The 25587-nt window shown below is 43.5% G+C and overlaps 2 protein-coding genes across 4 annotated transcripts; one reads left to right on the top strand and one right to left on the bottom strand.

The window, feature by feature from the left end:
- Positions 1-650: 650 nt before the first annotated feature.
- On the bottom strand, positions 651-11187 carry LOC105024790 (Krueppel-like factor 15). The gene is made up of 3 exons (XM_010894980.3): positions 11005-11187; positions 8255-9714; positions 651-2666 (listed from the first exon to the last, which is right to left on the bottom strand). The coding sequence occupies exons 2-3, from the start codon at positions 9490-9492 to the stop codon at positions 2501-2503; spliced, it is 1404 nt and encodes a 467-aa protein (XP_010893282.1). The 5' UTR covers positions 9493-9714; positions 11005-11187; the 3' UTR covers positions 651-2500.
- A 6020-nt stretch (positions 11188-17207) lies between these two features.
- cfap100 (cilia and flagella associated protein 100) lies at positions 17208-25079 on the top strand. 3 transcript variants are annotated; one of them, XM_010894981.3, is made up of 15 exons: positions 17208-17308; positions 17740-17817; positions 18215-18312; positions 18646-18841; positions 19016-19083; positions 19302-19465; positions 19612-19692; positions 21536-21711; positions 21961-22057; positions 22160-22202; positions 23106-23260; positions 23714-23849; positions 24072-24274; positions 24602-24695; positions 24814-25014. In XM_010894981.3, the coding sequence occupies exons 2-15, from the start codon at positions 17757-17759 to the stop codon at positions 24925-24927; spliced, it is 1686 nt and encodes a 561-aa protein (XP_010893283.2). In that variant the 5' UTR covers positions 17208-17308; positions 17740-17756; the 3' UTR covers positions 24928-25014. The 3 variants fall into 3 exon arrangements, with proteins under 3 accessions (XP_010893283.2, XP_010893284.2, XP_019910896.2); XM_010894982.4 differs by lacking the exons at positions 18646-18841; positions 19016-19083 and having other exon boundaries at positions 24602-24694; positions 24812-25079; XM_020055337.3 differs by lacking the exons at positions 17208-17308; positions 17740-17817; positions 18215-18312; positions 18646-18841 and having other exon boundaries at positions 18958-19083; positions 24602-24694; positions 24812-25079.
- The last annotated feature ends 508 nt before the right edge of the window (positions 25080-25587 follow it).

Here is a 25587-nt window from a genome sequence, read left to right on the forward strand (position 1 = left end):
TGCATAGTTTGGAGCTGTGCTTTGGATCATTGTCCTGCTGTAGGAGGAATCAAGCTCCATCCACAGGGTGTGACATGGCATTGTGGAGTCATAGCCTTCCTTCTTCCAGATCCATTTTGCCATGTACAAATCTCCCACTTTAACACCACCAAAGCACCCCCAGACCATCACATTGCTTCCACCATGCTTTAAAGTTGGTGTCAAGCACTCCTCCAGCATTTTTTCATCTGGTCTTACTATTTATTTACAATTTAATGAAGCTGCCGGTTGAGGACCTGTGAGGCGTCTGTTTCTCAAACTGGACGCTCTAATGTTTTTGTCCTCTTTGTTCTATACTGGTTGGAGCCAGTTTGCCCTGTTCTGTGAAGGGAGTTGTACACATCATTGAACAAGATCTTCAGTGTCTTGGCAAATGTTCTGTTTCCATAAAAAAAAAGTAATCTCCAACATTAACAATGGCTACACTGTATTTATATATATGTGTTTTTTAGTGGACAAAATATTTACTTTTCTTTCTAAACAACAACATTTCCAAGTGACCACAAACTTTTGAACGGTAGTGTACATTTTAGTCAACAATTATGTGTTTCCACCTAAAACTGTAATATTACATGAGACAATGTAAAGACATTTAAAAAAAAAGTAATGTTCACAGGACAGTTTTCATTTTTTATTTGTAAATGCATCTCGGGTAGAACAAAGAAAAATATATAATATATTCATATGTACTGAAACGTTATATTATGTACACATTTAGGGTTTACACTAGAAACCTTCACAAGCTCCGACATAAGATATGTTATCACAATTGTTTTCTGTGAGTTCCGCAGAGATGCAGTTGTTTACACTCCCGCGTATTTACATACATTCATAGGATGCGATAAAACACCTGTCTTTTAAACAAGCATCAACAATTCAAAAATTGAATGAAGGAATGATGTACAGTAATGGTGTACCCTGCTTTTGTTGTCTGCAAACATTAATCTATGAATGGACGGTATCTCACACACTGAATATCTTCAAAACAGGGCAAACAGGACATTAGAAAACTGTGTCATGGTCTCAATGAGTTTGTTGTGACTCTAGTTCCCAGAAGGCCGATCTTCCAGGTGTACAGCAGCATGGTGTAGTCGTATCAACAGACCTGACGCCAGCTTCGTGAGAACAGGGGCTTGTGGGTGTTCCAGTATAGATCGTATTGGTTAGCTGAGTTCAAGAATTACATTATTTTAGCCGTTAACTGCAAACAGGGTTTAACTAAAATTAGGAGCTAGCAATTGGGGTTAAATGTTTTAGACAGAGCAACTGATTTTTCACCTTGGAGGCTCAGGGATTTAAACTAAGAACCTTTTTGTTAGAGGCCAGATGCGCTAACAGCTTCACTATCTGTTTCATTTTTTTTTTTATTACCAGCAACCAAGAAAGAAGAACATCAGAGAGACATTCATTCCCATGAGGAGCCCCTTTCGTTACGCCTCCAGAACCGCATCTCACAGGTTTTCCATGAAACATGTCTGCAATGGTTTATTTGACGATTGTGTCGCCAAGGTAAGGATGTTGTGGTGGGTTAAGGCCAGACAAGAGTCTTACAATGAGCTTGTGCCACTGACACCAAAAATATACACAAATTCAGTTTAAAACAAAGCAGAAGGCGACACCAAAACACTGATTGGAAGGCATTTTTTACACATAAAACAATCTACAATCATAACTGTGTTCTTTCTTTGTTGCTATTTCATTTCTATTCCATCTACCGTTCTTTTACCTTCAACTGCTTTGCATTAAAATCTGTGCAGATAGCTTATAGTGACATGTACTTATTTGTAATCAGTAGTTCATGTATAGAATTGACAACAGACTCCGCCTCTCCCTTTGCATAGACAGTGTGCTGAATGAGTAGGAGATTAATTACCATGCACATCAATGAGCTAAGTGCTAGACAAAAAACAAGGAGAAAGTTTCCGGGGGGAAACCCACCCTGGATGAGGAATGTCAAAGACATTGGCGCTTTTTAAAAGATAAAGGCAGTCATATCCAGGTAAAATAGAAAACACCAGGCTATTACGGAAGCAATTACACATTTCATCTCAAATGAAAAAAGCTTGTCTTAAACGACAGGACTGACAAAGAAAATTTAGTTCAACATAAAAGCCCCAAACGCATCAAGAATCTCAATAAACATTGACTACTAAGAAGATGGCAACTGTCATTTGTTGGTTTTGCTTGGTTGTTTCATGGTTTTGCTTTCTACAATAAATTATAGCACAGTACCTCTGCTGACTGTAGAAGTCAAGGCACTCTCTCTTATATCTCTCATTCGCTCTCTGGCATGCTCTATTTCACTCTAGTTCTCTCCCCCAAACTCTCAAATTCCCCCCTTCGCACTTACCCACTCCCTCACTAACCCTCACCATAACTCATACCACTCTCTCACCCAAACGCATTCACACAAATTCCATCTCTTTTGGCCTATGTCCCTTGAAGACGAATCTGGATGGGGTCAGTTTGCTGAGCGCAGTGTCCTGCTTCGCGGAAAGCGGTGGACTTTGATGTGTTTTGACAGATGGTCACTGCGGGCAAATTTCTTCTCACACACAGAACACTGGTAAGGCTTGACCCCTGAGTGAGACCGCCGGTGCCGCGAGAGCTCATCCGACCGCGAGAACCTGGGTGAAATAAACACAGATAGCAGAGAGATTTAGAATAGAACAGAACAGTAACGTCACGTGATGTTATTTCTTTCGTCTGATTACATTTCTTCTGTTGGTCATAGCAACAGACAGGAAATTTTACTTGTGGTTTCATTCCATATTATTTTCAAACATTTTGACAGTGATCCAGAAATAGAAGAGTGATGCAGAATATTCAGTCAGGATGATTTTTTCACAGCTTCTAGCAGACAGAATGGTAAGCCATAATGAGTGGACTGACTACACCACGCCAGGTTTAACCAGTAGACTGACTACACCCAGCCAGGTTTAACCAGTGGACTGATTACACCCAGCCAGGTTTAACCAGTGGACTGACTACACCACGCCAGGTTTAACCAGTAGACTGACTACACCCAGCCAGGTTTAACCAGTGGACTGATTACACCCAGCCAGGTTTAACCAGTGGACTGACTACACCACGCCAGGTTTAACCAGTGGACTGACTACACCACGCCAGGTTTAACCAGTGGACTGACTTCATCACGCCAGGTTTAACCAGTAGACTGACTACACCCAGCCAGGTTTAACCAGTAGACTGACTACACCCAGCCAGGTTTAACCAGTGGACTGACTACACCACGCCAGGTTTAACCAGTGGACTGACTTCATTACGCCAGGTTTAACCAGTAGACTGACTACACCCAGCCAGGTTTAACCAGTGGACTGACTACACCACACCAGGTTTAACCAGTGGACTGACTACACCACGCCAGGTTTAACCAGTGGACTGACTTCATCACGCCAGGTTTAACCAGTAGACTGACTACACCCAGCCAGGTTTAACCAGTGGACTGACTACACCACACCAGGTTTAACCAGTAGACTGACTACACCCAGCCAGGTTTAACCAGTGGACTGACTACATCACGCCAGGTTTAACCAGTAGACTGACTACACCCAGCCAGGTTTAACCAGTGGACTGACTACACCACGCCAGGTGTAACCAGTGGACTGACTATACCATGCCAGGTTTAACCAGTGTGTTTGCAGTCAATCTTGGCTCCCTTTACCCACAAGCCTCACTAGTTCGGTAAATTTGACAAGTGCCACCAGATTATACTGCTGAACAGTTTCTTTGCATGCAGTTATCATGTAATGAATGGCTGAGGCTAAAAGCCAAGCTCTGTCTGTTTCTTAGGCGTTATAGCCAGAGATGACAGAATGATGAATTGCTGCAATCTCGCTTTTTTGATTACATGATTCCACGTGTTATATAAATGTCTTTACTATTATTCTACAATGTGGAAAATAGTGAAACTAAAGCACTAATCTTGAGTAGGTCTGTCCAAACTTTTGTCTGGTACTGCATACTCACAACTTAAGTAGCTAAACTTTATACACTATAGTACTTATACACACACTAGTTAGGTCACTACACCAGTGGTAATTAAAACAAAGGTCAACAGCTCTACTAATGGTAATATAATAATCCCTGTTATATTACTAACAGTCTCTTACTAATCAAAAATAAGAAAGACAAATAAAAACCTGAAAGATTTTTGTGAAGCCTTTCATGTCCACTATAGAGAATTGATCATTTGAAAGCACGGAGAGTATGGAGTGTGTTTCTCTGGCCTTGTGACACTTTAACATCAATGTCAGTACCAGAGAGGTTTAACTCGATTTTGGTGTGTGTGTGTGTGTGTGTGTGTGTGTGTGTGTGTAGCAGACTGTCAGCCTAGACGTTCCATTCACACAGTCATGGTAACTATTCAGCGCTTAACCTTTTGTTCATCTCACTTCCACACTGCTTTCCTTCAGCCTGATTGTGGGGAAAATCTCCTCCCCTCTCTTACTCTCCCCATCCCAACCCATCCCCATGACCCCCCCCTTCCTCTCTCACTCCCCACCCTCGTGTTTCCTCTTTCTCCCTACCTTCTCCCTCCCTCTCTCTTTTCCTCTCCCTCTCTCTAACCTCCCTCCCCTCCTTAACTAAAATCCTTTCTTTTGGGTCCAAACAAGACACATTTTGTAGGGCAGAGATGTGTGGACTGGATAACTCCTGCAGCCAGGCTCCTCTGGTGGAGATGACCGAATTGGTGACCAAAGTCATCCTAAGCGTATTGACCAATGGAGTAGCCTTTTCGGGGATACAGATTGCTCACAGTGGGAAAGTAGAGTAGAAGCTGATTGGAGTCCATGAAGGCTTGAGCATATCAGGGACCAATGGAATGGCGATTCAATCCAAACTAATATTCCAAGGAGATGGCAGACACACACACACACACACACACACACATACACACACACACACACAGGCCTAGAAAACAGCAGTGACATCACACTTTCCCATAGAGGCAACAGTCACTTACACAGTTACAGACCGTCTGTTACAGACTACCAGTTACTGAGTGTCAATTACAGACCACCAGTTACTGAGTGTCAATTACAGACCACCAGTTACTGAGTGTCAATTACAGATCACCAGTTACCGAGTATCAGTCACACACCTCCAGTTACCAAGTTCCAATTACAGATCTCCAGTTACCATGTGTCAATTACAGATCTCCAGGTACCATGTGTCAATTACAGATCTCCAGGTACCATGTGTCAATTACAGATCTCCAGTTACTGAGTGTCAATTACAGATCTCCAGTTACTGAGTGTCAATTACAGACCACCAGTTACAGAATGTCAATCCCACACCTCCAGTTACCAAGTGCCAACTACAGATCTCCAGTTACCATGTGTCAATTACAGATCTCCAGTTACCATGTATCAATTACAGATCTCCAGTTACTGAGTGTCAATTACAGATCTCCAGTTACTGAGTGTCAATCACACACCTCCAGTTACCAAGTGCCAATTACAGATCTCCAGTTACCATGTGTCAATTACAGATCTCCAGTTACTGAGTGTCAATTACAGATCTCCAGTTACTGAGTGTCAATTACAGATCTCCAGTTACTGAGTGTCAGTTACAGACCACCAGTTACAGAATGTCAATCACACACCTCCAGTTACTAAGTGCCAATTACAGATCTCCAGTTACCAAGTGTCAATTACAGACGTCCAGTTACAGACTTCCACATACACCCACACACGTCACATTTAGTCTTGTTTTTTGACCCTCCATGTCCAGTGAGGTCTGCGTAGGGCACACAGCTAGATAACATTCCCTTCTAGCTTAGGAAACCAAAGGTGACTCCATTTCCCCCGATGCTGTCACTCTCTCCACCTCAGCCAGTGTCCTCAGGAAGTCATCCAGCTGTACCGAGGCCCCCCAAAACTCACAGCCCATCACACAATAACACAATCACACTCAGCAATACAAACACAGGTACACACTCAAACCCTGACACACAGACACACTCACACACACAGCGGGAGCACACTCAGTCCCCGGCACGGCACAGCTGTCGAGTCACGGCGCAAGGCGCCGGTGTGACCTCCAACGAACACTCTTCGACTGAGTTTTCACTTTCATCAGCAGGAATAAGACACCCAGGCCATTCTCACGCCATCCCAGATATCTCGGATCCTGACAAGTGGGAATCTGATGAAGCACGTTCATACCTCCCCACCAAACAATGCTGAATGTAGCCTGACAGCCATCACCTTCTTGACAGTTTTGCAAGTAAAATGTGCGAAGTTTCTTAAGTAAATCATGTCTTACTTGGAAGAACTGCTTTGGAGTAGACTCCAATAATACCACAGAGAGAATGCTATATCAAGTGGTAGATAAATATAAATATTCACAGCATTGTTACTACTGATCAACTGTGACAGAGTGATAACCATAGCCAAAAATGAAACAAGTCCAGGAATACTGAACCTCATGTACAGTTGGCGTCATGAGAAAGGTGGAAGGAGCTCTTAATGCACACAAGTAGAACAGGCCATCCGTAGGCTGCAAAATAGAAATTCCATCAGTGAGATAGGAGGAAAATTAGCAGTGGCCAAATCAACATTTTGGTACATTCTGAGAAAAAATAACGAGCTCTGCGACACAAAAAGGCCTGGACGTTCACGGAAGACAACGGTAGTGGATAATCGTAGGATCCTTTCCATGGAAAAGAAAAACCCTTTCAAAACATCCAGCCAAGTGAACTACACTCTCCAGGAGGTAGGCATATCATTATCCAAGTCTACCATGAAGAGAAGACTTCATGAGAGCAAATGCAGAAGGTTCACCACAAGGTGCAAACCATTCAAAAGCCTCAAGAATAGAAAGGCCAGATTAAACTTCGCCAAAAAACATCTAAAAAAGCCAGTCCAGTTCTGTAACAGCATTCTTTGGACAGATGAAACTAATATCAACCTGCTTGGAATGGCTCATGATCCGAAGCATGCCACATCATCTGTAAAACACGGTTGAGGCAGTGTGATGGCATGGCCATGCATGGCTTCCAATGGCACAGGGTCACTAGTGTTTATTGATGATGTAACAGAAGGCAGAAGCAGCTGAAGTGTATAGGGATATATTGTCTGCTCAGATTCAGTTGAAGTTGAATTTAATCTGTTGAACCAATCATTCAACCGGTTACAAAACTCCCAACAGTTGAAAAGCTGTATATGTTAGCTTTCCAGAGTTGTCAGTTTTACATGTTTTTGCAAAAATGTAATTGCCTTACTTTACTGTGGGTTCCCTTATGACATCAGAAATAACTTGTTTCTCAAAGTCAAAAATAAAACATTCCACATCCACACTCCATTGAAGTCGGTATCTTAACTACAGTGGCTTCTAACGTTTCTTTATATTTTGTTGTTTTAGACTGAATTTATAGTTGATTATAACCCAAGAGTTTTCAAGGCAAATAAGTGGAATATTCTGCAATGGCTGAGTCAATCATCTGATCTCAACCCGATGGAGCATGCATTTCACTTGTTGAAGACAAAACTTAAGTTAGAAAGACACACAAACAAACAAACAAACAACTGAAGACAGCTGCAGTAAAGGCCTGGCAAAACATAACAAAGGAGGAAACCCAGTGTTTGGTGATGTCCATGCATTCCAGACTTCAAGCAGTCATTGCCTGCAAAGGATTCTCAACAAAGTAGTAAAAATTTACATTTTATTTATGATTGTGTTAATTTATCCAATTATATTTGCCTCTGACATAAGGGGACTGTGTATGAAATATGTTTCATACAATATTTTCGTTCAACCCCTTGAATTAAATCTGAAAGTCTGCACTGCATCTCGGCTGTTTCATTTCAAATCCATTAGTGGTGGCAAACAGAGCCAAAATCATGGACCTAACTGCAATTTCCACGTTATGACAAGAAATGGCACACGATAACAATGGGTGGTAATCCACATTGTGAAAACATGGTCTCTCTGACATGTCTCCCACACGAAACCTGCAAAAACCACGAAGCAACGATGTTCAAATCAATTTTTAAGATGTCTTAAACTCTTGGACTTCAAAACTCAGACACAATTACGATAACATGTGTGGTGATGAGGCTATAGCATCATTATGTTTTGTGATCAATGGAGGATATATGCTGTTGTGTGTGTATATTTTTGTGTGTACTTAGTTGAATGGTCATTTGACCCAGCAAACCCATTAAAGGATCATCAACAAGCCACCACTGACCTCCATCCACAGCCCGGCCAGGTGCAGGCGAAGGGCTTCTCCCCGGTGTGTCTTCGGAGGTGGGCCTTCAAATGGCTGCTCTTGGTGTACATCTTGGTGCAGCCGGGAAAAGTGCATTTGTGCATTTTGATCAGGTCCGCCATCGGGTTCTTCTGGAACTTCTGACCCGCCACCAGGAGCCCCTGGCCTTGCCCTCCCCCCACCGCCACCTCCCCGAGACCCAGTGGCTTGGCCGCAATGGGCACCGGGGCAATGCGCACAAACTTGGAGGAGATGTTGAGGCTGGCGGAGGGCAGCAGCTGGGGCACCAGGGCAAAGGTCTGCCCCTGGATGTTGACCAGCAACTGGGCCATTTTAATGTCCGGTGGCGGCGGCTGTGGGGGGTGCTGGACAACCTGAGGAGGCGGAGTCATGGTACCAGGCTCCTGTTTGATCTGCATCTGCAGGATGACCGGCACCCCGCAGCCAATCCCGTTCGCACCACTCGCTGAGGAGCCGGGCCTGCTGGGTAATGATCCACTCGTGGGCCTGAGGTCCTGCGGGCCTTTGATGGACTCTGGTGCCGGCGTGGACGGCGAGCTTCTGTTATCGGTGCTGGTGGTGGTATTCTCCGCCGCCTCAGATTGGCCTGAGTGTTCAGGCCTCGGCCCTGGGGATGAGGACTCCCTGTACACCTCCAGTCCCACCCCCAGTCCCAAGATCTCCTCCAGACCCAAGTCTTGCCCCAGCACCCCCTCCCGGGCCTCCGACTTAATGGACGTCACCACCTCCATGTTCTCCTCCAGGAACTCCTCTATCTCCTCCAAGGTGGGTTGAAAGGAGGTTTCTTCCATATCCACCAAGGACCAAACCGGGAAGTCCACACGCTCCTCCTTCAAGGCCTGTGGGTGCGTTGGGGCGTCCCTCTGTGAGTCCCAAAGAAAGGTGGGCAGGGACATGGGGATGGCCGCCCCGGGCCCTGCTCCCTCTAGGGAGGTCTGGGACAGCAGGAAGTCCAGGACGCTGTCCGAGCTCTCCGCGCTCGAGCTGCTGCCATAGCTGGAGCTAAGAACTTGAGAATCCGGGCTGGAACAGGAGCGAGGGCTGGACGACTCGCTCAGGTCATCATCGGAGAAGGGAGAGGGCATCACCTGGTAGGTCCCAGCGTCCGTAACCATGTCCGACAGGTGATATCCCAGAGGAGAGCCACAGTAATGTACAAAAGTATCCTCACTGCTCACTAGGAGGTTATCCACCATTCCTGGCTAAGGGCCAAGAAAAGATTTGCCACAGAATGTATTCCTCTGTTTACAGGAATTGCTACCAGGAATTGAGGACCAAATAAACCCAGGACAGGGTCACCACAGCAAGTTCGCTTCTCTCTACAGAGAGATAAGTATATATTGTTCTCTCACGAGTGATAAAGAACAATGCTTCAGTAGGAAAAGTCTTATATTCCAAGATTTCCAGTCAGGATGTATCTAGACAAACAAATTAGGAAAGAGAGAAAGTTACTAAATTGTTTTTGTATAATGCATGTGTATTATATACTTTATATAGTAATATATTTTACTTTATTAACACACAGACAAGAGTTGACAGACAAAAAATAACAAACCTAAGCAGAAGTCATGAATATACAAACCACCTGTTTTACAAACTTCCACTCAATTCCTGACCAGCATGTTCAAAATCTGCAAGTTTCTATTTTGAATTTCACACGCTGTTGCCTAAGAGATTAGGTATTTTGATTGTATTTAATTTAAATGTTTCAGGCAATTATTAAAATGTCAAATTAATCTTAATGTTGAAAAAATAAATAATGTTTAGCCTAATTTGCTAGAAGCATTAAACAATAAGGCTGTTTTTGGACAGACGCATCAATTAACTAATATTTTTCACTGTATTTTACAAGCTGTGAAAATATAATCAGATTTGAAAATATCTCATACATTCGATCAAAAGTCAAATTCGTGGAAAATAGAAGTGGGCTGCCGGTTAATACTCAACCAAAGACCCGTAGATAGTTGGTGTAGGAAAAGCTGAACACTGCCATGGATGTTTTACCGCCGACCCCTTTTCCGGGCCTCTGGGCTTGGTGACCGACAGTAACCCGTCATTGGAACGGTTAACAATTCCAACATACCGCGTGGGGCAGCAGTGAGCCCTGAGCGCTCCTAATAGTGCATTAATCGCCTGACGCGCTGTTCACTGAACACCCAAAATATTAACTTCAATAACTGGAGAGTTGCTTGATGTGCAGATTCACGTTACACATAAATATATACCCTAACTTGCATAATGCTTCCCTTCGTATATGCTCCTTGGCCGTTTTTCTTGTAAATCTACATAGTCTCACATGCACACGAAGCAGTAAATCAGTGCTTTAATCTCTAAGTGCTTTAATCTCTATTTAATTGTTGAATTGAGGAAGTCACATGCTATTACATAAGAAACACTGCATATTAAAAAATATATTCAAATATAATTTTACAAAATAGCTTGTGGTATTTTAATAAAATGTAAATCACAATTATGTGTACATTTTTATTCTAGTTGTTTGAAGCAAAAAGTGCACACGTTCAGCTCTTTCGCGTATAGGACGCGTGGTTAAAGCGCAGCCAGATGGCTACAACGTAAACATGTTTTCGTCCAGCGCGCAGCGTGCTGCAGCATATAGTCGTGTAGGTTGGAGAAAACCGCACGCCCAAGATGTCTTGCTGGACCCATTGCCAAGGAAAAGAGACCGCGGGGGAAAATATATTTCTTACCTTATTCAATCAAGCATATACAAATCTCTTTTTTATTCCAATGCGTTTACTTCTCGGCATTCGATTAGGAATATCGCTCAAATGCGGGATTTGCCCTTGAGACTTGCCAAGCAGCACGGTTCAGACTGACTACAGCGAGTATGTGGAGTTGTACTATATTACCGTCACATGACTGCTGGTGTATGTGTGTGTTATGCGAGTCAACATAAGAGGTTGGATCTGAAGGCTCGACCTAGCTCTGTGCCTCTATTGGCCAATATGCACTGGGGCTGGTCTCTGGATATGTCAATCAGGATGTGTGCGCCTACATTTGGGAGGTTTAGTTGAGGAAATCTACAATTTCCACGTTTTACTCAAATCTGCTGATCGTCGCAGGAGGGGTTACATCTGTTGAAAGACCGGGTTGGTGGATCAGTTGAGATTCTCATGACTCCATAAAAAGCTAATATTTTGGCCTTTGAAAATAATCTAGTGTTCAAATGAGTATATCTTTCTATACCAAGATTTTCTCTAAAGTTGTTTGTAACACGGGGTCCTCATTATGTAGGCCATCAAAAATAATTGGATAATCTTATAGCAACGCTGTGTTCTTAACTGTGCCCTCTGTCTATGCACCAAAACAGTGCATGTGTCTAGGGGCACTGTGTAGAACACTGCACCTGAACAATAACACAACTATCTGCCTCGTCTTCCCTTACGGAATGAGGCCAGTATAGTATCCGTTTGTCCAGGGTGGTTTTGGGTTGTAAGGATCGTGCTGCGGATGTCTAAAGTGATTATAAGGAGATTACAAGTCACTGTAAACAGGTAGATAGACCGACGGAATTTGTACATGTGGAATATCTCAGGCATGTGGATCAGTTTTGTAGAAAAAGATCGTTTGAAACGTTAACTTGACATTACCTGCAGATGTCTGTAAACAGATAGACGGACTGACGAGATGTGTACATGTGGAATATCTCAGGCATGTGGATCAGTTTTGTAGGGAAAAAATCGTTTGAAACATTAACTTAAAACATTCCCTGCAGATGTCTACTGGTCGTTTCTGCTTGTATTTATGCTAGTAGCACTGTAACAATCTTATCAATTTCCCCTTTAATCTGCATTTATAATCCAGTGATCATTGTGTACTATATGACTACATGTGTTTGCATGTGATTTAGAATGGTGTTTCTGTTATAATTATATACCCTATTTATTTATTTAGTTTTTATTTTATCATACATTTGCTGTTTAACAAGTTATCGTAAAGGATTTTGACAAATATCACACAGCAGTGGGGTCAACATAGCTCCTTCTGTAACTGCAGGCTGGAAACCTGCAATATGCAAATGGACACAACACCCATCCTTTAACCAACATGCTCCAGGTTTAGTTACAAAGAGAGGAACCTATAACCAGGAAGAATGTAGGCCAACCAGTGCAGCCAGCTCTACACAAACAGGAAGTGTTTGGAAACCATTAGAATGCTCTTGATCTGACATTAGTCAGTCTCTGCAACCTCCGGAGAGAAAGACATGATGAGGTAGCAAGTTACTCTGGGAAAACCAGTAACCTGTATTTAAGCATATTCACATAACTGCTTGAGAGGTGGCCACGTTTTCATAACGCCTCAAGGAGGAGAGTGGAAGTAGATACCTCAGATATCCTTACAATTACTCTGTAGATTTTTCTTGACATATATATGCTGGTGGTGGATAGTACACAGCATCACATGTATTATCTCAAAGGTCGATCAGTGTGAACTAACCTCAGCTCTCTTTAGAGGAAATTACAGAAAATGTACCATACATTGTAATCTGCAGTTAATGTAATAGATGTTTATCGGCTTTATGTTACACTCTGTCCTTTATTTTATGTTAAAATTGTTCAGAGTATCAATAAAATCTTTCAAAATACATCGGAACCATTGGCATTTGCGTATTTATTACATTGTGTCAAGACAACAACACTGAGTCTTCACTGTTAACATTTGATGATGTTGGAGAAGACATAGCGAGGGATATGAAATCATTCCTCAATGCAGAATCTCTCCAAATGCTACAGAGTACCTGGTCCTTGCTTGTGAACTTTCTTCTGTAGGTTTAGGTCAGGGGTCTAGCATATTCTACTGGAAAATCCATGAACAATCCGATTTTTAGCCCCCTGGCAATGGCGGACAGATTGTGTTCTTTAATCACCCTGTGCTTGACAGATATTGTGATGTCATGTATCCTGACCAGGCTCCCAGGGGTTCGGGATGCGGAGACAGCCCAAAAACATCACAAATCCACTAGCATATTTCACTGTGGGTCACTGAGGTTATTTTCCATATGACAGTCTTTTTGTGTTCAAAAGGCTATTTTGTCTCATTTGACTATAGAATTGGTTCCAATCAAGGTTCCAGTGATGTTTAGCAAACTCCAGGTGCCGACTTTTGTTAAAAGTGGAAGCTTTTTAATGGCCAGACATCAAACTAGCTTGTTGTAAGTGAGGTGAGATCTAATTGTAGTTTTGGAGACTTGGTTACATAAAGATTTAACCAAATTCTGCAATTCTCTAACTGTGATTCTTGAAGAAATGTTTACATCTCAAAGCATCCTCTTCAATATATCAGTTCATTTTCAAGGCAGGTTTACAGCAGCTATGGTCGATTTTTTAATTTCCTAACTATTGCTCCAATGGTGTAGATGAGTATTTTCAGGCATGTTTTTATAGCCATTTCCTAAATTGTGAAGCTCAACAGCCATTTTTATATTTAGTGTGTGTGTGTGTGCACTCATTATTCTTCCAGCACTGCCTTAACCCTCTTGGGCATGGAGTTCACCAGAGCTTCACAGGTTGCCACTGGAGTCCTCTTCCACTCCTCCATGACGACATCACGGAGCTGGTGGATGTTAGAGACCTTGCGCTCCTCCACCTTCCGTTTGAGGATGCCCCACAGATGCTCAGTAGGGTTTAGGTCTGGAGACATGCTTGGCCAGTCCATCACCTTTACCCTCAGCTTCTTTAGCAAGGCAGTGGTCGTCTTGGAGATGTGTTTGGGGTTGTTATCATGTTGGAATACTCTCTGAAGGGAGGGGATCATGCTCTGCTTCAGTATGTACCAGTACATGTTGGCATTCATGGTTCCCTCAATGAACTGTAGCTCCCCAGTGCCAGCAGCACTCATGCAGCCCCAGACCATGACACTCCCACCACCATGCTTGACTGTAGGCAAGACACACTTGTCTTTGTACTCCTCACCTGGTTGCCGTCACACACGCTTGACACCATCTGAACCAAATACATTTATCTTGGTCTCGTCAGACCACTGGACATGGTTCCAGTAATCCATGTCCTTAGTCTGCTTGTCTTCAGCAAACTGTTTGTGGGCTTTCTTGTGCATCATCTTTAGAAGAGGCTTCCTTCTGGGACCACAGCCATGCAGACCAATTTGATGCAGTGTGCGGCGTATGGTCTGAGCACTGACAGGCTGACCCCCCACCCCTTCAACCTCTGCAGCAATGCTGGCAGCACTCATACGTCTATTTCCCAAAGACAACCTCTGGATATGAAGCTGAGCATGTGCACTCAACGTCTTTGGTCGACCATGGCGAGGTATTTTCTGAGTGGAACCTGTCCTGTTAAACCGCTGTATGGTCTTGGCTACTGTGCTGCAGCTCAGTTTCAGGGTCTTAGCAATATTCTTATAGCCTAGGCCATCTTTATGTAGAGCAACAATTCTTTTTTTCAGATCCTCAGAGAGTTCTTTGCCATGAGGTGCCATGTTCAACTTCCAGTGACCAGTATGAGGGAGTATGAGAGCGATAACACCAAATTTAACAAACCTGCTCCCCGTTCACACCTGAGACCTTGTAACACTAATGAGTCACATGACACCGGGGAGGGAAAATGGCTAATTGGACCCAATTTGGACATTTTCACTTAGGGGTGTACTCACTTTTGTTGCCAGCTGTTTAGACATTAATGGTTGTATGTTGAGTTATTTTGAAGGGACAGCAAATTTACACTGTTATACAAGCTGTACACTCACTACTTTACATTGTAGCAAAGTGTCATTTCTTCAGTGTTGTCACATGAAAAGATATGTGAGGGGTGTACTCACTTTTGTGAGATACTGTATATGTATGGCAACTTAAGGTGAATGGCAACTTAATATGAATTTCCCACACCTGTGGCTTTTTATATTGCAATTAGTTTCTGTGTATAAATAGTCAATGAGTTTGTTAGCACTCACGTGGATGCACTGAGCAGGCTAGATACTGAACCATGGGGAGCAGAAAAGAACTGTCAAAAGACCTTTGTAACAAGGTAATGGAACTTTATAAAGATGGAAAAGGATATAAAAAGGCATCCAAGCCTTGCAAATGCCACTTAGTACTGTTCAATCACTTATTAAGAAGTGGAAAATTCAGGGTTCTCTTGATACCAGCAAATGTACACTGTTATACAAGCTGTACACTCACTATTTTACATTGTAGTAAAGTGTCATTTCTTCAGTGTTGTCACATGAAAAGATATAATCAAATATTAGCAAAAATGACCATGACCATTGTCCGTCTGTCAGCGTGGGTCTTGCTGGTCAGTGTCTTGGTTATGAATGTAATACATTGTTGTACGACATGTCAACCCGTTTATGGCTATCTGGAGGGTAAACCACAGGCCCTGGCCGACCTGCTCTGACCTTTTAATCCACGCATCAAACATCCGGGAGGCCTGTTGTGAGCTACACGTCAGACCTTGGATTAAACCCGGGTCCTGTTCATTAGGCGCCAGACGGACCGGACCAAGCTGTCAAAGGACAGACACGTCCAATGTGAAAAAGTAATTTTTGCTCTCAGAAGCAAAATGTTTTATGCCTTCATGAATGTGACCTAGAGGAATGCAGAGGGGAATTGAGAACTGTTCTGAGCCGTGTATTTGCCACTTGGTCTTTGACCTACATCCTGGACCTTGAGGAACCGGATGAAGCTTGTTTGGAGCCAAATGTTAATATATTTTTAGCATGTTAGACTGATTGCATATCTGCATTTCAACTCAATTGTTTTTTTTTTTTATTATTCTCAGAAAGGGCCTGCAATCATGACCAAGAAATGTTGTCCTGTATGTGTGTGTGTGTGTGTGTGTGAAATAAAACTAAACAGTTCACTGTTGTCGGCTGCTATTGACACACCCAAATGCTGCCTCTGTGCTTAAAAACCTACCAATAAAATACTTTTTTTATCCAGGATAAAGGAATTGGGAAATATTGTGCTAATATTTGGTTTAAAAAGCCTGACTTCTACCAGACAGGTCTTTGGTACCATACAAAACCCACCTACTTCTGCAAGACAGGTCTTTCTTACTGTATGAAAACCTTAAATTACTACCAGACAGGTCTTTTGTACTGTACAAAACTCTCCAACTTCTACCAGACTGGTCTTTGGTACTGTACAAAACCCTCCAACTTCTACCAGACTTGTCTTTGGTACTGTACAAAACCCTACAACTTCTACCAGACTGGTCTTTGGTACTGTACAAAAGTGACCAGGGCATTTTAGTACACTGGGGGGTCAATAATGTTGCGAAGCCTAGAGGGGATTGCACCACTCCTCTTCAGGGTCTATAGGCTATTGGTCAACAGCAGTTTGAGAAACTTTTGTCCTTCACTGGAGGACACATGAAGAAATAGACACCAGTCTTCAATGTCATCCTGTACATTCAAAATTATTTTAAAATTTAGATAAATGTAGAAGCTGCTCATTGACTTTAATGTTCTGTATATAATCATCATATGAGGCTTGAAGGTTCCCAACCAGGGGTACTAGGACCCCTCAGGATACTTGGCCTCTCCACAGGGGGTACATGGAAACACTCATGACAACATAGGCTTACCACTGACATTAACATGAGGGGGCACTTCAGGGGTAATCTGAGCAGAACATAATTATGTTGGTGGTACAGTAAGCTATATCAGTTGAATTTTGTGGTCTGTCACAAAAGCCAAAATTAAGCAATAATAACCTAATTTATGGTTTTGTGCCCAAAGTAAGCAAATAGACACCAGGGAAATGTATTGTTTCATAAAAATCTAATCCTGACATTTCCTGTGAGTCCTTGGGAATGCAGTATCACAGAAAGTGTTTGACAATGGTAGAGAATGTTGGGAAACAGCGTCATCAAGTGGTAAGAAACTAGAACCTACTGAACAACGATGTTACCACAGCAACAGAACACAAACTCTGAACAAACGAGTTAAAAAGTTATAAGGCCAAATCCTCTCAACAAGCTAGAATAAATGCAGTGTTTTAGCAAGACATTGTGAGTGAAAATCAGATCGGAGGTAAGTACATTTCATTGTTACATAATTATTAGTTGTTTTGAAATAGTTGACACGTGACAGATGATACACTGTTTGAAATGTTTTGTAACAGTTCCATTCTAGAATTAACATTATCATTCTAGAATTAACCTGTTTGAATCACCATTATATGCTACATTATAACCTGTGGACCTTTATTCATTGTGGGATATTTAAGTGAAAATTCCAGCCTTAGTACTGCTCCTAAGTATGCAAACTTGCAGTCTTATACATAATTCATCTTGACTCACAGATACACTACTATATAGCACTATATAATGCCTGTGACCCTAAATACATACTGGGAGCCTCTGAGGTCTTTTGACACAGTACTGGTCTACCACACACAATAGCCTGCAGTTTCCACTGGGTATGATTTCTAGTTCTGTTTTTCTCACTTCTCTGTGTGTCAGAAAAAGGACCATACCCGATGGCAGCTCCACTAACAGCTGGCCAGTTGACGAGGTCAACCAAGGCCTTGATGTCTGCAGGTACTTGCTATGGTAGCGAAACATCACCTAACTAATTAACATTAATATTTTTGATGTAATTGAATTTACCCTAGAATGATTCTGTCAAATAAAGAGACCAGGAAATAACCATGGAAACCACCTGTTCCAAACCCATTGGGGATTTGACCCGAATTACATCACTCTAACCCCACTTAGTCATAGGCTAAGGTGAAATCTACTAGTCAACTACTGTAGATGAAGCATAATAACATCTACAGACAACATAATCAATTGCTTAGGGTTTGGAACTGTATGAAACCTTCTTGTTGTGTTGAGAGATTATTATACAGGTAACAGTTTAAATGTAAGCCTCAGTTAAACACTGGTTACCCTTCTCTGTTGGCGTTTGTACCCCTCTGTACTGTGACGCGTGAAGAGTGTGGCAAAAAGAAGACTGGGGCGAATCCTTTCAAAATGCCAGACGACGACAACGTCATCCTGATCAGGCACAAGGAGAAGGAGCGCAGGAAACTGGTGTGTGTGTGTGTGTATGTGTGTGTGTGTATGTAGGTGTATGTGTGTGCACAACTATAGTTAAGCATTGATATTATCTATTCTGTTCAACTGTTGAAAAGTGACCTGGACAGAGCCCCGGTCATACGTGTTTTAAACATTCTTCTGTCATCCTGATCTTGTCCATTTATACTTACGAGCCTATTAACCACCTACACGTGACAACCATCTGGTCCACATACTTCAGCGTGTGTGACAAAGGACATGTTGGCACGCGGTGTAAACAGGACCATGGGTGCCGTTTGGTCATCTCTGGCCAACGCTACTTACCCTGTCAACCGTCTCCTCTCCCAGGAGCTGCAGAGCCAGTTGGGTTTGCGGGTCCATGAGAAAGTGACATACGCCGGCCGCGTGAAGGCCAGGCAGACTGACCTCCGCAGGAAGCTGAGGGAGGGGCTGGATGAAGAGGACTCAGCCCAGCCAGCGGAGAAGGAAAGCATCCCCTTCCAGCTTCCGAACGGTCCAGCCATGAGGGCGGCCATGATCAAAGGTGGAGATGGACAAACCGACCAGAAACTGGGGAACCTGTTCTCCAAAAAATAATAATAATAATAACCTGTGGGATTGGTGTGGTGCTTGGCAAGGCTTTTGGGCAGCAAGGCAATTTATTTGGCCTCTTCAACGGTTGACATACTGTATAACTAAACATGCCGTTTCTTCTCAGATGGTAATATTGAGAAAGAGGGTATGCAAGAGTACATATCCAAGAAAAGGCAGTTGTTTCTGCTGGAGGTAAGAAGGAAAGCCTGCGTTTCCTAGTGGATCAGTAGCCTATGTAGCCTGTGCAGTCAAGGAACGCTTTCTTCACGTCTCATGTGTTTTTGCCATTGCTTTGGACATCACCCGTGGCAACGACATGGGTGATGGATTCAACCTTTCTCCCTCATCCATCCACTGATCCCCATTTCCACCACCACCACCACCACCCCACCCCCCGTCTCTCTCCCCAGTACTCCCTGGCAGTAAAGCGTGGAGAGATAGAAAAACTGGAGAAAATGGCGACAGATGAGGAGAAGAAACTGACTCGCGCCGAGCAGTTCCTGGAGAAAAATGCTGTCATGTTCGACGAGTTCCTCAGAGAGAATGACAAGAACTCTGTAGAGGCCATCAAAGTGTAAGTGACTGGCACAGAACGTTCACACAACACCCGGGAAAATCTTTTGCAAGTCTGCAGAGGTAATTGATGTGTTAATTGTGATGCAGCACTTCATCTCCTAATCCTAGAATATGGTGAAAACACGGTGTCTCCATTTTGAACAGTGCTGAGTTGGAGACCAAAGTGAAAATGGAGAAGGTGGCAGAAACGAAGAAGATCACAGCCAGGATTCTGGCCATTAGGAGGTGGGTACCACAGAGGATCACAGCCAGGGATCTGGTCATTAGGAGGTGGGTACCACAGAGGATCACAGCCAGGGATCTGGTCATTAGGAGGTGGGTACCACAGAGGATCACAGCCAGGGATCTGGTCATTAGGAGGTGGGTACCACAGAGGATCACAGCCAGGGATCTGGTCATTAGGAGGTGGGTACCACAGAGGATCACAGCCAGGGATCTGGTCATTGGGAGGTGGGTACCACAGAAGATCACAGCCAGGGATCTGGTCATTAGGAGGTGGGTACCACAGAGGATCACAGCCAGGGATCTGGTCATTAGGAGGTGGGTACCACAGAGGATCACAGCCAGGGATCTGGTCATTGGGAGGTGGGTACCACAGAGGATCACAGCCAAGGATCTGGTCATTAGGAGGTGGGTACCACAGAGGATCACAGCCAGGGATCTGGTCATTAGGAGGTGGGTACCACAGAGGATCACAGCCAAGGATCTGGTCATTAGGAGGTGGGTACCACAGAGGATCACAGCCAGGGATCTGGTCATTAGGAGGTGGGTACCACAGAGGATCACAGCCAGGGATCTGGTCATTAGGAGGTGGGTACCACAGAGGATCACAGCCAGGGATCTGGTCATTGGGAGGTGGGTATCATATAGGATCACAGCCAGGATGGGGACCATTAAGAAATAATGTAACTTTTTTTGCCAGACCGCAAGAAGAGCGAATGTCTCTTACTGAGTGAGTGACTGAATGAGTGACTACCCTTGTTAAATAGCGTAGTGGTTAGAGCAGTGGACTCCTCGCAGGCGAAGCAATGTACACATTATGAATTATTCCGTATTGACGAAAACTTTGCTGGCTAAAACCATTAGTATCTACATTATGGTAAGCCTGAAATAAAACTGTTTACGGTTATATTGTGACTGTTTCTGGCATGGAAAAGTTCTTCTTCAGGAAGTTAGTAGATACAAGTAAGCCTATTACTGGCTAATAAGCTGTTAAAACGGCCAGTGGCAAAAGCAATAAAGTTCATAGACGCTATGTCGGAGGTAAACTTGATAGTTAAACACAATCCTCAATGGAGTCTATAGCGACTCCTGAAACGTGTAATACTTTGGCGTAGTGGTTAAAGTCAGTGCCTCTCATGTGGAAGACCTGAGTTTGAATCTATTGAGAGCAACGACATTTATTAATTATTTCTGGTAGATTCCGCGATTCTCTCGTCGTTCCATTTGATGAAAAGGTTAGTTATCGTTGCCTTTATTGAATGAAAAAAAAGTATGTTGTTTTGCCATGAAATTAGATAGCTTTGGCAGACTTGCTAGCAATTGCTCAATTCTTATGACTATTCCAGCAAGTTAGTAGAAACTGGTAAAGCGTATTACTGGCTAATACGCTGTTAAAACGGCCAGTGGCAAACGCAATACATAGACGCTATTTGTGGTGGAGGTAAACTTAGTAAGAAACATTAGTCATTTTTACTGTATCAATGTCATTCACGAATGGCCAATTAACGAGATGGCAACTCTTTCTATTGCGGGCCATCTGAACTAGGCAAGCCTAGTTTCTTGTTTGCTTATGTGTTAGATTAGATTGTTACACAACCTGAACATGTTAATGGATAACATTTCTTTAAACGGCTATTACAAACCTCTGCTGGCTAAAAACCAAAGGTAATAATAAGGTGGGTAGCCACCGCTTGGACGGACAAGGACTGCCACCTCAGTATGATGTTGGAACAGATGCTTTCAGGCAGCTATAGCATCAATGCATCAATGAATTAGGTACATTCACCAACATTAAAAGACACATCTGTACGTTTTGTGTTGGTATGCATGCTCTCCTCACACGCAGCGAGATCTCTAAGTTCGAGGACATCCTGAAGGAGTACGCCATCTACAAGGATTTCCTCTTCAGGTTGTCCCCTCCAGAATGGCAAGAGGCACAGAGGACCAAGACCAAGGACAAGTCTGGAACCAAGGACAAGCTCAAAGAAAAAGACGAGAGGGCTAATCGGAAAATACGTACTAGTATGTGATATTTAATTACATTTGTTTGCCCTTTTTCAATCGCCCAACGCCCTTTCTCACCGTTAAAAATGGCGAGGGGGCAAATCTTATTTTTTTGCAATTTTTCTAAAGGGTATTCAAAACTTAAATTGGGCGGGCTGAAAATTCAACTGAGGGGGGGCTAAGCCCCCTTTTGGTGGCGGGCCTGCTCACACACTAAAATGACCCTGATCATCTCCCTCTGACTCTTCCTCTCTCTCATAAACACAGGGACAGAGAGCAGGGCATCCGATTCAGGCCGAGAGCTGCCCCCCATACAGGATGCAAGGGCCCCCTCCACAAAGTCAGCAGGCCGAAGTGAAAAGTTGTGAGTTTGTGTGCATGCACAGTGTGAGTCTGTATGTAAGTGATAACATTCTTCTTAAAAGCTATAATTTTTTAAACGCTGCTCAATTCCTACCTGTTTCAGGAGTCATGTGGCAGAACTGGAGACTGACAGCTCAGAATATGAGGTTAGTGTGGTAATTCAAAGATTGTGAGTAGCGCTCGAGGATTGCTGCGTTCTGGCTAATATGTGTGTCAGTCAACGATAAACCAAATGTAGATTTGAATGAATTGACCAATTTTAATGCAGATTAAATGATTTAAAATGTAATGTTAACATTACATTTTTTGCTGTACTTTTAATGCATTTGAAAATACAAAAGAACTGACTCAAATACACTCCCATGCCTTAAAACAAAGTCATGTAAAATCACACTCAAAACATCACACTTCATGGGATTAAGTAACAAACAAACCATTAACATACATATTTGTTTTGGCCTGTGTATTGAAAAACATTAAATACCTCCATACCTACCAAATCTGAAATCGAACCCAATAAATCTATATGTTCCTGTAAAGAATATATCCCTAATTGTTTTATAATAAAATGTGCCTTCATAGCACATGAAGAATTGCCATTGTACTTGCATTTTTACGTTGTTACACACGCATGTCCACCTCAGGGACCTCATTGTCTCTGTAAAGCACTTTGTGACAACTGCTGTTGTAAAAAGGGCTTAATACATTTGATTGATTGCTGCTTTCCCTGCGTCCTGGTTGCACGTGCTACCTTACTCCTTCAATTTGCCTTGATTAATCATCTAGAATGCCATTCAGAATTGCCACTTGTAACAAACACCATACTTAATACATTTTTCTGCCCTCCTCTATTGGCCTTAATTGCACATCTATACATTCCACTTGTAATATAAACATACTTAATACCTGTTCTGCCCTCTTCTATTTGCACTTCAGGTTAGATGCTAACTGCCTTTCATTTTACTGTACTTGTTCAATGACAATAAAGCTGAATCTAATCTAATAAAAAGTCACCAACTGTTCTCCACTCCGTTTGTCGCCCCCTACAGGAGGACCCGAAGCTATACTTCAAGGACCCGAGACAGCTGCTGGATTTGCTGACAGAGTTGGAGGAACAGAACCTCTCCCTGATCCAAAACTCCAGGGAGACTGAAGAGGCCCTGGAGGAGTTCCGACAAGTAATGGACCACAACCGCAATAAGATGTAAGACGGTCAGAGCGTAGAGGTCAGAGGTCAATACAAAGGGAAGTGAGGGCCAAGAGGGCAGTGAAACAAAGGCTCACTGTCACAAAAGTGATTGTCTGTTCAGTGGTATAACAAAGTAGCTCTTCATAATGTAGTTTCTTGTACAGAACATTTGAACTCCACCCCAGGAGGGCCAAGACACTTTTTTTATAATTCCTTAAATAAGGGGCTTGAAATAAGACCCACAGGACACCAGGTGAGTAAAATTAACTATCAAGAAGATACAATAACCAGACATGTTTTGTCCCTCCAGGACTGGAGTGAACAGCCTGATTATGAGGAGCAATAGAGTTGATGTGTTGACACTGATCCTGAGGTTCTCTGTCGACATTCCTCCCTGCTGGGTTCTCCTTCCTCACATGCCATGTTTCCTGTGCGTGCTATCCCCTCTCCGTCCCCACTCCTCTGCAGGGAGATGGAGACTCACCAGTTGACTCAGCAGATAGACACGGTGACTCACGCCATCCACAGGGAGACCGAGCGCGCGGACGAGCTGGAGCTGATGTCCCGCCTCTTCAACTTCGGGAACTTCAAGTCCGACCACCAGGTGAGAGTGTGAAAGGGAGCAGGCCCGAGGCTGCTTTAGTGACTGTCGGTCCCCAACGGCTGACGCTACAAAAGTAATCCCAGAAATGTACGTTTCCGGGCTTTGCGTTTACCCGCTAGTATCGCACTCCCGTAGTTCCCAGATGTGAACTGATTAGGAGAGGAATTACCTACCCGTGCCATATACGACCTTTCACCCCTGGTCATGTGATCCTCTCCGTAGGAGGGTATGTTAGACTCCCTGCATGCTAAGGTTGCTGACGTGTACCGGGCCTGTGTGGGCGACAGCGAAGCCAACCTGAGCACCCTACAGATGCTGACAGCCATCGAGAACCGCCTGGGAGAGCTGCAGGAGAACGTGGAGTTGATCCCCAAAGATCGGCTGCTGCTGGCCGAGAGGGCCAAGGAGAGGGAGAGGAGGCTCAGGTACGGGGAAGATGAAGGGCAGCCACGTAAGACCTCGTTAGGCTACAGTATAGGATTTAGGCTCCGCCTATTTGTCCCCTGGTTTGTTGATGAGAGTGGTTAATAGGCACACTAGGAAAGAAACGTTTAAGTAGGGTGACAAAAATCTCTTCACTTTCCCTAAAGCCCCAAGGTTTCACAGAATCCTGGTTAGAGCATTGCAGATTTGATTACAATTTCTTCTGGATTCCCGGGATCGTCCAACGGAGTTTTCTAAAAAATAAACAGGATATTTTAGTTACCACAGAGTTAATTCCCCCCCATCACCCCCCCCCCCCCCCCCCCCAGGTTGCGTGATGACAAGATGCATCAGGTGAAGCAGCACCAGGAGGAGAGACTCAGGAAGGCCCTAGAGAGAGCCCAGGCAGACATAAAAAAAAAGGTGCGTCACACAACCTGACTCAGCTTACTGCAGGCTGTTCCACTAAATACCGTAGGCTGTAAGCATAAGGTCTGACAAACATGCCTGTGGATATTAACACATGGGGCCTTTTCTCCAGACTGGCAAGAAACTGATGGTCAGATCACAGCCACCTGCCCCCAAGCTGAAGAAGAGCCAGGCATGCGACATCTCGGACAAGGAGAAAGAGGAGCACCTCTATTTCTTCACCTAGTCAGGTCACGGTCCACAACCCGACCCTATACGCCGGTACTGACAGGAACCCACCAGAGGCTGGATTTAAATAACATGCATAAATGTGGATAAGCCACGCGAGCAGCACCATGTCTTGCTTGCTTGCGGCCTGCAAGGAGGATTTAGCGGCAAGTCTCGAATCTAGCACACTTCTATGGAGAAATCAGGGGTTGTTACATTACTCACAATTGGTGGCCATAGAAAATCTAATGTTTGAAATACATGCACATGATGAAAAGTTATACTTTACTGTGAATAAAAACTGCATGCAACATCAATGTAATCTAATCATTTTTCTTTGCATAAATGAATGGGGGTGGGTAACCGGAAGAGAGACAGATATCTGACACAAGTGAAATTTCATACTTAAAAAGCAGGACTACGTTTCTGGCAGGGAAACACCTAATTATTACAAATTGAAAACTAATTTGCACAAAGTTGGCATAGACAAATAAAAGACCAAAAAAAAGAGGCATGTACCACTCTCACCAGAATACAGTCGACCAATCAGATTGGCATCCACTGGTTTAGAGTGCCAAGTGAGTCGAGCGTTGAGCTCAGAATGTCCCTGCTGTCAGCATAGTGGACTCCAACCTGCAGTGTTCTTTGGCGAAATCCAGGTTCACCTCCAGAAACAGGA

Source organism: Esox lucius, chromosome 17 (genome assembly GCF_011004845.1).
Source record: "Esox lucius isolate fEsoLuc1 chromosome 17, fEsoLuc1.pri, whole genome shotgun sequence".
NCBI lineage: Eukaryota > Metazoa > Chordata > Actinopteri > Esociformes > Esocidae > Esox > Esox lucius.

What these genes read in the sequence shown, in the direction of transcription:
- LOC105024790 (XM_010894980.3), bottom strand. Translation starts at nt 9,492, where the DNA reads ATGGTGGATAACCTCCTAGTGAGCAGTGAGGATACTTTTGTACATTAC. An exon ending in TGGCCGGGCTGTGGATGGAG is followed by an intron (nt 2,667 to 8,254) that starts GTCAGTGGTGGC and finishes TATTTCACCCAG; the next exon opens with GTTCTCGCGGTCGGATGAGC.
- cfap100 (XM_010894981.3), top strand. Translation starts at nt 17,757, where the DNA reads ATGGCAGCTCCACTAACAGCTGGCCAGTTGACGAGGTCAACCAAGGCC. An exon ending in AGAAGGAGCGCAGGAAACTG is followed by an intron (nt 18,313 to 18,645) that starts GTGTGTGTGTGT and finishes CTCCTCTCCCAG; the next exon opens with GAGCTGCAGAGCCAGTTGGG. An exon ending in ACTTCAAGTCCGACCACCAG is followed by an intron (nt 23,850 to 24,071) that starts GTGAGAGTGTGA and finishes TCCTCTCCGTAG; the next exon opens with GAGGGTATGTTAGACTCCCT.